We start from the raw sequence: 10,046 nt of genomic DNA, 5'->3' as shown, positions 1-10,046 counted from the left end.
TAATAGCAGCTGACAAGTACAAGGCTCTTGTCGGGGGCCAGGCTCTATTCTAAGAACTGTGCACACTTAAGCGACTTTCATGAGCCCCGTGAAGGACATTTATGACTATCCTCATCTTACAAAGACGCAAACCCAGGTCGAGGGAAATTCATTGCTCAAGGCTACCCAGCTTGTAAGTGGAAATAATACCAGAAAGGCAGGCGTGGCTCAGATGGGGGAAGAGCCTTGAATATCCAGGATTGAGATTTAAATTGATGGCACAGCCATGGCCTGGGTGTCAACCACGTGCAATAAGCCACTGCCTCAGACAGTCTGGCAGGATGTGGCCAAAGCCCTCAAAAGGACCTTGACCCAGCAAGTCTACATGAAACACCTTCCTCCTAATAATTAAAGACTCTTTAGCTTTGAATACTGAGGAGGTGTTTAGCTTTAAAGGTTTCATTACCATGTGACTTTAATTGCAGAATTTGGAAACTATAGAAATGTCCGACCATAACTAATCAGTTAAATAAATAATAGTTTAGCCATACATTTAAGTCATGGTGTAGAAGGATATAGAAAATATTTATTGATGTTGAAACCTGTGACATCTGTGATAAAGATTCAATAACAGACATGTTATTGAATGAAAAAATGCAGATTGCAAAATTGTGTATACCATATGGTCCTGTGTGTGTGTGTGTGTGTGCGTGTGTGTATTTTAACCTAGAAGGGTGCTGCAAAGCGTTAATAGTGGTTATCTTAATTTTAGGTAATGCTGCCATGGATAATTTTTATTTTATTTTGCTTCAAGTCCATAAATATTGAGTGACTACCAGGTGCCAACCACTGTGCCAGGCGCCAACCATTATACGCAATGGTGAATAAAAGCATATTTACTCCCTGCCTCATGGAAGAATAAGTGTGCAATTAAATAATTATTGTATGGCTACAAATTAGAACGCGCTGTAAAAGAATGGAGAAAGTTCTGTGATGGAGGTGGAGAGATTTAGGTGAGGACACCTGTGCATCTAGCGGTCAAGGAAGAACTCTGACATTTAAGTCACAACCTGAAGGCTGAAAAGGAGACAGCCTTAGGAAGGGCTGTGGAGGGGGTGTGCCCAGTACAGGGAACAGCATGTGCAAAGGCTCTGAGCAGCAGAGATCACTTTAGGGGAACCAACAGGTCAGTGTGGATGGACCACAGGTTATTTGCATTTTCATAACTGGGCGCTATGGACGTGAAGGGCTTCGTGCTCAGGGAACTGTTCTTTCTGTGGCAGATCCTTTCTAAAGCACGGCTCTCCCAACACACACACACACACACACACACACACACACACACACGTCTCTGGTTAACTGCAAGCATTCACCAAAATGCCTTCAAAAACTTTTGTGTTTTTGAAGTTTTTGAAGGCATTTTGGGGTGTGTGTGTGTGTGTGTGTGTGTGTGTAAACCAAGTCACTGCCACCCACTTCCTAGGACAAGTCATAGAGTACAGTAAGGCTCACTCTCGTATCAGATTTTTAGAAAGTGTGGTTGATAAAGTGAAATAATAGTTAAGGAAAGTGTAAATCACTCCTTTGACCCATCTATGTAATTTGGGGAGTTTCTGTACAACCAAATACTTTGCTAATGGTAAGAAAAGAGGGACATTTTTCTTTACCAAAACAACAAGGGGAAAAAAACATAATCTTACCTAATAATGCGAATAGACTGGAACATTTTCTTTGGGGTTATTGCCAATTTCCTTTATTTTGACAGTATGGTTATAGTCCCAACATGTTCTGGGGCGCAGGGAGAGTAAAACAAGACCCTTTCTCCAAAACCCCACATTTCAAGCCCTTGTACCCGAATTGTCACCTGAGGTGAGAGTCCACATAGAATTTTCAAGTGTCCTGCAAGGACTTAATAAAGAAAATTGTAAGCCACTCCGGGGCCAAAGATCAGCTCTAGCTAAAAATCTGTTTCCAAATCAAGCAGCCTGCCAGGTTGTTTGCCCACCACCTTCTTGGTTCTATACCAGGAGCAAGAGAAGCAGGATGCCAGAGCCCAGGTGTTGCAGCAGGAAAGGAGGGGCGGGGGGTGTGCGGAATTTCCACAGGCCGAGCTAATAATACAGGTAGTGAGGATGGAGCTGTAAGCAGTCCGGAGACCCTGGCTCAGATGCTAAGCCACCTCACTTCACCCTCACGGCAATCCTCGAAAGTAAGCACCTTTTTTATCCTCAATAGATGAGGAAACTGTGGCTCCCCAACGAGACACAGCCTGAAGTGAATTCTGAAGTGAACCCAGTCTGTGCTTCACCTCTGATTAGCTGGTTAACAGAGAAGTAAGGCCAGAGCACATGAAGCGCCTAGGAGATGAGGGCTAAGCAGGTGAATCCAATTTGATGCTGGGGCTTACAAGGGGGAGGCTTGACAAGGACGCGGGCAGTGAGACACGCCGATGTGCACAGGTGTCACCTGGAGAGGCTGGAAATGCACAGGTCCTGGCCAGTCTGGGGTGGGTGGCTACATCTCACCAGCTTCCAGTTGAGACCCAAGGGACTGGAGGGAGGGGAGGGTTTCTGGAAGAGCTGGGTCTTAAATGATTTGGGTACAGGGAAGACAGCACTCACAATGCAAGCCATGTTTTAGCTTTTTCTTTTGAATCATAGATCCCTTTAAGACTCTAATAAAACTACAGTACCTCTGCTCCGAGGAAGGCACAAGTGAGTCCACAATGTGGGGACCACATCCCAGCAGCCCACCCACGCGCCAGGTGAAGAGCACCTGATTGCTCAAATGAGAGCGGCAGAGAAACAGGCCGTCTTAGAAGAGGCACCAACACGAGTGATCACCAGTCCAGTTTTCTCTCACAGATGCCCACGGCACACACCCCACCCCTGAAAGTAGTGGCGCAGGGATTGAGCCCAGGTTTGTCTGTGGCCCAGGTTTGTCTGTGCCCCAAGTCCGTGTTTCACCTCATTATTCTCACTGGATCAATCAAAAGGTTTGAACTTTAAAAGCCATTAACCTTCCATCCCCACCACACACACACACACACACACACAGAGCAGGTTGCATCCTTTTGGGTTGGAATAGTTTTGCATTCTGGAAACGGGTTTGGGATAACTCCAGCTGTGAGCCCCCACATTCCAGCTGGGAGAGGAAGGGTGCAGCAAGCTGCCTCATTAGCACCAACATCAAGGCATTTTGCAGCCTTGGGTCTGACTCCCACATACCTTTACCTACGCCCCCAGCCGCCTCCCCAGAGGCCTCATGACACTGCCACACTGAGACTGTCAAGTTCAAGCCAGCCCCTAGCCCCACACAGCCAGGACTTGGCCTTACTTTTCAACCTGTCAGCCTCACGCCAGTTTGCAGCAGGAACAAAAAGCCAACCAGATCCACTTCAGGCCCCACCTCAGGAAAACTCAGCACAAAACAAGTCAAGTCCAAGTGCCATCACAGACCCTTCAGTTCTAAAACCGGTTCATCATAGGACTCCTTCAAAAATAGGCCTGCTCTCCCAGATCTGAAATACAGCCTGGCACCGAGTGCTCCAGCACACGGGGAGGGTGCATTTTTGTTGAGAACTACCTACCAACTTCCGCAGCCACAGGTATCAAACTGTCCACAGCTTGGCGCAGAAACCCCTTTTGTCCCCCCTTCCTGAACCACCTGTCTGTTCCTGCCACCTTTCTAGCCCAGGCCCTCACTGAAGTCGTCCAATGAGGACCAGCCAGCCACTGGGACGGTGGCTGGTTAGCACTGAGCTCGGGTTCATTGGCCCCACTGGACAGTCCAGATCCACCATTTTCTGAGAGGCTTTTCGCCTCTGAGACGTCGACTGAAACGCAAATACTCCTGGGAGGACCCCATATCAGCCCCTTAACACCTGTCCTTACCTGGCCGGATGGGAGACTCCTGCCTGGGAGGAAGAGGCTGACTGTAGATGGTAGAAAGAGGACATCAGAGGGAATGCTCCACTACAAGAAAAGCCTCAGCCAGCATCCAGGTGAAATCGTTTATTCAAAACCCCAGGGCCGGCCCATACTGGGTAAGAAGAGGTCAAGGCCCATCAGAGGTGGGCTCGAGCAGGTGAGAAAGCAGACACAGGTGTTCACATACGAAAGGCTGCCTCTGCCCTGCTCCCACCCCGGAGATTCGAATACGAGGCCAAGGTTTTGAAAAATATAAAATTTTAATAAAGGCTACATCTCTTAATTACAATAATTATTGTACCAAGTAATTTTCCTTAAATGAACTCTTTATAATGCATAATTTACAGTATAAGTAGAACAAAATGCCATGGCAAAAGTCATTGAGTACAAGACTTGTAATAAAAAGGCATAAAATAGATTTGTACATAAACCCCTTTCAAAAAACAAGGGAAAGCTTGAGCCCTCAATATAGGGCGATACACGGAGTGGGACACCGTGCAGGTACAGGTACTGTACTGATTCAAAGTCAAGCACTAGAGATAGTGGATTAATACTCTTTTGTCGTACGATATATACAGACGTATAGTACAAGTAACAACGGCAAACAGAATGTACAGATTAACTTAACACAAAAACCCGAACGTCAAGATGAAGGTGTCTGGAGGAAAGGGTGCTGCTAGGTCTTCCCACCACTGTTCGCTTCTTTGCAGGGCAGGGGGGTGGTTTCCAGAATGGTTCGGGTCCAAAGACTAATTTAAAAAAAAAAAAAAAGAAAGAAAAAAACAACTCCAAGGAATTATTTCCATCAATCACACTTTGAACCACAAGGTTCTAGGAAGCCCCTGCCTTGGTGGAGAGCTACAAGGAGCGACAGGACGGATCTGGGGCCCCAGGGAACCCTCCTCTCCTCTGCAGTGGGTCGCCCCATCCAACATGACCCCAAAATGGCGGTGATGTTGCAACGTAAGTCGAACCTCAAGACCTTTGTGACAAAATAGAGCAGCATAGGAAAAAAAAAAATGCACCAATTTTTGCATGTGTCAATGGTAGGGCACCATTTGAAAAAGTCTATCTTCACTTGGAGAAATGCAGGGCAGAGCATAATTCCTCTTTTAATGGAGAAAGCATTAATGCGCTCCTAAGCTCAACTCCTAAGTTTAGACAGAACAATGAAAACTTCCGCTCCCCCCTTCTGTGTTTAAAGCAGCATATCCATAAACCGGGGACAGGGATAATCAACTGTTCAATAAATATCAGTAAGGATTCCTGCTCAGGTAAGCTATACACAGTTTCTCTTAGTTTATGGATTTCAGATCCCTAGGAAGTCATATATTATGTATGGCAGTCTCTCAAATACAGTCAGCTTCTTCAATAGCCAAGAGTGGTCATGTTTTCAATAAATAGTTCAGGCTTTTCTTATCTCAGTACCCAGCTTGTGATTAATGAAAACCAACCTCCCCCCACCCTCCCCAAGGCCCAGTGGCCAATTCTTCCCTCGACTTCGTCTTCACTGTTGTTGTTTTTTTCCTTCAAAAATGTTTCATCGCGGTTGCTCTCGTCTGAGACCTTTCATGCGGGCTTCAGCCCCACAGTTCGCCAAAGCCAGACCCGCAAGGCTCAGTCGATCCTCTCCACTTTCCCCAGAATCCTGCCTTCATACATGGGGAGCACCGTCTCATCGTCCCAGATCTCCTCAAAAACCGCTCCACAGGCGAACTCGTCGCTTGCTTTTTTGAAGTAATACCTTAAAAGGAAAACACAAAAAGCACCTTGGTAAACATGCATTTTCTACTTTAAAAGAAACTGAAGTCAACACTCAGGACTGAGGTATCTTGACAATTCTACTACAGCAGGTGTGCAGTCAACTTCCGCCCTGATCGGATTCAGATGGCTACCGGGGCGGGCCGAAGGGCACAAGCGGGCGGGTCGTGTGTCACTCCGGAGGAGAGCTGAGCACCCTGTGAGCTGCAGCCTGGGCAGGCTCCCCCTGCAAACAGCTCTGAGGCTGCGGTCGTCAGCCCAGAACTGCAGACACCGACACACACGTGAAAAGCACACTTTGCAGTCCAGAGCCGCTTCTCTCCCCCCTTTTCTTTGGGGGATGGGTGGGAAGGGCAAAGCTAGCCTGGAGTTCATTTGTAGCAGCCGCCGAGAAGAGGGTCCCTCAGAGAGACCCCGGACTCAGCCAGCCTGAACCTGGAGAAGCCTACGGAAGGCAGACTTCAGTTAGTTCATCAGTCTGGATGGAGGCTGACACCTCTTGTCCTTCTCACCCTCCAGTGCCCAAGTGCCAGATCTTTCAGCGGGTCTCTGGCACAGCCATGGACCAGCCACCGCAGGAGGCAGGCCGGCCCAATCCTGCTTCCCAGGGTGGCAGACAGCACCAGCCCCTCTTCTCCCCAGACCCCGCCTCCTCGCTCATCCACCCCCCCAGGGTCAAACACTAAGGGCCCTTCCATTATGCCTGTTGATTAAAGGGTCCTTTTATCCCACCCCAGCCTTCTTTCTTCTAAGGCTGTTTAATTGTATGGACTCAAATGACCAGTTTCTCTGACAGGCCTCTCTCCGGAGAGTCCCATTGGGAAACAATGGCTGTCCTCTCGGGCCCCTCCCAAGGAAATGAAGCGAAGTCCTCTTCCGTCCCTGTCCCCAGCAAGGAGACCCTCGGTCAGATTAAACTTGCCCCTGCAAGCTGTCATCTTCAACCAATAAAGGACACTTACAGTCCCCTAGGGGGAGAGGGACAGCCTCTTTAAAAAATTTAATTGTGTCTCAGGGTTATGGTTATTTTTTCCTTTTTTTTCTTTAAAAAAAAAAATTCCCCTTGGTTAGAGTTAAATTTTTTTCTTTAATGAAGGCAAGCCAAATACTTTCATAAGAGATAAGGCTAAATAAAGTGAAACAGCTGGGTTTAGTCAAGGTTCTTTGTTTTTAGCATTCCCGGTCGAGCTAAAGATTTGGGGTGAATAGTGTGGCTCTAAAAGGTCAGTGGTGAAAACGCTTCATATGGGGGGTCAGACTATCTGAGGGAGCCTGAGAGGAGATGGTGAGAAAGTGGGGAGGGGCGCTGGGCACAGGAGACCCCGGACAGCAGGCACAAGTTACTTCTGCCAATTCCGATGCCCCCTCAGTCATGCCCCTCCGTCGGGGTCACCAAGTTGGGCTTTCATGGCAAACACAGTGATCGTTTACATAATTGCAACCTCTTCCAGAGAGGAGAGAGGCAACATTCCCTTGGTCCCACCCCCAAGACTTCAAAAGTGCTCACTGCCCTCATTTTCTCCGAGAGACGGGCTTTTCCACTGCAACGTGCTTTATGTGGCAAACTTTGCTTTCTTCTGACATCTGGCACCAATAGCGTCTGGCACGTCTGGAGGGGCTGTTCTCCTTCTGAACCCCTGCCATGGTGAGATTACTCAATGCAGCCCAGGTCCCCCATCCACAGCCCCATCTTTGCCGGGGTGTTTTTTTACCGTGGGGGGGGGGAGTGAGGGGGTATGAACTGAATGTTGGAGCACCACTCCTGCTGGGGGTGGGCCAGGCATGGCACCCTGTGCCCCTACCACCCAGGAGGGCAGTGAGTGGGCCCTGGCCCCAGAGCTAGTAGAGAGAGATAAGGGGCTGGGAAGGGCTTGGCTGCAGCCTGATCCAATCAGTAAAGAATTTGAGCGTGGACCATTTGTGTAAGTCTTTATGCATTAAAGGGGAGGCCGGGGCTTCAAAGCTGGGCTTATTAACTGTGCCGTAGAAAAAAACTCAGAGCCAGATGTGGCCGGAGTGGCTGAATACAGAGACGCCCCTGTAGCCCCTCTGCTCAGTGCTCCGTGGCCCTTCGCCCCTGAAGGTCACCTGCAGTTCCACTCAAAGTCCAGCCAAGTCAAAGCTGAGGTCAAAATGAATCCCCGGAGGGGCACACTTGTGTAATTAGTTTCACCTTGTGTCTGTTCATGATTCTAAAAAAAGGCAGCCCTGTTCCCCAGTTCTTTTCATACATTTTCAGAATTGTCTCTGCCCAGGTGTAAACCGGGAAGCTCTACGCCCAGCTCCACGGCCTGCTTGCCATTCACCTACAGGGCCCCGGCCCCAGCCCTTCCCCTGACACCGGAATCAGCTCCCAGGTGGAGGTGGCTGCTCAGGAAGGAATGGGTATTGGGCCCCAGAGGTGGCCTTGCCTGGGTGCTGGAGCTGGTGCCCACCAAATGGCTAAGGGCCATTTGAGTTCTCCACTCCTATCCCCATCTTGAGGCAGCAAAGGGTTGGTGCCTTCCGGGCACATACTGTGCTCTTCCTTAAAATGTGTGCCCGGGTACCTTACCTGCCTCTCCCTTGACCCAGCCCTGCATACTACACCCAGGATATGGCTGGGAAGAACCCACAGAGTCCCTTGGGGTGAAAGCCATCGATTGAGTAGCGAGGGGCAAGTGAAAAAGAAATGGCCTAGGGCTGGTGCTCAGCTCTTTAATCCTCTCCAGGGCCATGAAAGACCAGGGCGGGCATCTCCATTATGTGGACTGGAGGGGGACAAGTTCCCTTCCCAAGGTCCTGGCAGGAAGAGCGGCCAGCCCTGTCCACCTGGTGCCCAGCCACAGGTCCTGCCGTCTCTCTGTTATGGACAAAAGATCATTCCTTCCCATGACGCATAAGACTGACTGAGGCAGAAAAGCCGAGTGAGGAGAATGCTGCCTATATTTCAAGGCAATGATCTCTGCCCTTCCCTACGCCTGCATGTGGACAGTCTCTCCTACACCCAAGCTAGGAGAGCCATCTTTCGGTCTCCTAATTGGTCTGCGTGTGTGTGTGTGTGTGTGTGTGTGTGTATCTTTTTCTCCCCTCTCCCCATCCCCCACTCCGCTCCCTTTTAGGCACAAGATGGCCCAAGCCCAGCTCTTCTTCTCGCAAAGGCAACTGCCCCCTTTCTCCTCAGTGTCTTGTTCACCTGGTAGAAAAAGCCCGTCCAGGTCCCCACAGAGCCCTCCCAGCTGCTGCTGCTGCTGTGTTATTTCTGGTAGTGGTGAGGGGAGAGAGGAAATGAGAAGGAACCAAAGCGTCAGAGAGCCCACCTCCATGGCCTCCCAGAGCGCTTCCTAAGCCCCCTCCCGCCTGGCCCCTCCCAGGTCTGGCCAGGCCAGTGAAGTGACTGTGGCTCTTGGTTCTGAGCAAACAAACTCTGGAGCAGAAAGAAGCCACAGGACTCTTACCTATAATTTCCCTTTTTGCTGAGCTGCTCTTTAAAGTGGCCCAGGGTCAAGCTCTGAGCCTTCAGCATCCTCCTGTACGGAATTTCTTCTCCACAGAAAAAGTAAGTGACGACCAACTCGCTGGCCTGGAGCACGTGGACCCCTGCTGGTTTCTTTGGCTCTTTGTGACTGCAGATAAGATGGAACACAACCAGTTCAGCATTTGAAGGCAGCAAGCAAACTCTCTCTCTCTTTCTCCAAACACTGTATCCAGAGGTAAAGTGAGGCTGTAGCTATAAGCTCAAAGGGGGCTTGGGTCTGGGGCCCCCATATCACAGAGGCAGCCACCTCTGATAGGGACACAGTCCAAGCCCAGATCACCTGTGTGGGGCACACAAGAAGCGACACTCTCCTTGGTTGTATAAATTGCTGTTGTTTTTCTCACCACCACCAAATGGGGGGACAGGGCAGTGTTTCAGGTGGGCACAAGTGGGGTGCTTGCCATGAAGAGAGGAGAAATGACCACAGAGCCATAGGGACAGTCACCCCGACCAGGGTGTCCTGCAGAGACCAACTCCGAGCACCTCTGGGATGGCATGAACTCAGAATGCTGGAACCCATTCATTTTGACTTCCCCATTTATTCTGAGTTTTTGTAGAGTGGCTTAAAACTTTTTTTTAAAAAAAGTTGCAGGCCCGTACAGCTGGTAGACTGAAGGTCAACCAATTAAAACCAAAGGGTCCAGGGTGGTGGCTTATTCAGGACTTCAAACATTGCACATTGCTCAAGATAAAGAAGCTAAGGGAAAAAACTTTAATTATTTAGACCATTTTAGATCTCTGCAGCAGATTTCTTTTTAAATACACCATCCTGTAATTAAATGAAGCCAGGCTTCTCTGGCCACTTGGCAAGAGTGTAAATTTACAAAAGGAATCACGACACAATTAGGGGAGATACTCTG

At 49.2% G+C, this 10,046-nt stretch overlaps 1 protein-coding gene across 5 annotated transcripts in view; it reads right to left on the bottom strand.

Moving 5' to 3' along the window:
* Nucleotides 1-4,149: 4,149 nt before the first annotated feature.
* AXIN2 (axin 2) overlaps nucleotides 4,150-10,046 on the bottom strand; it is a 78,453-nt gene continuing 72,556 nt past the window's right edge. For all 5 annotated transcript variants that reach the window (XM_074320628.1, XM_074320630.1, XM_074320625.1 and 2 more), the window contains 2 exons: nucleotides 9,107-9,274; nucleotides 4,150-5,652 (listed from right to left, as the gene is read on the bottom strand). In XM_074320628.1, the coding sequence (XP_074176729.1) occupies nucleotides 5,526-5,652; nucleotides 9,107-9,274 (295 nt within the window). In that variant the 3' untranslated portion in view covers nucleotides 4,150-5,525. The remainder of the gene's footprint in view (nucleotides 5,653-9,106; nucleotides 9,275-10,046) is intronic.

This window comes from Rhinolophus sinicus, linkage group LG15 (assembly GCF_036562045.2).
Source record: "Rhinolophus sinicus isolate RSC01 linkage group LG15, ASM3656204v1, whole genome shotgun sequence".
NCBI classification, from domain to species: Eukaryota; Metazoa; Chordata; class Mammalia; order Chiroptera; family Rhinolophidae; genus Rhinolophus; species Rhinolophus sinicus.
The sequence above is the reverse complement of the archived record's forward strand: the minus strand, read 5'-3'. Positions and strand labels throughout refer to the sequence as shown.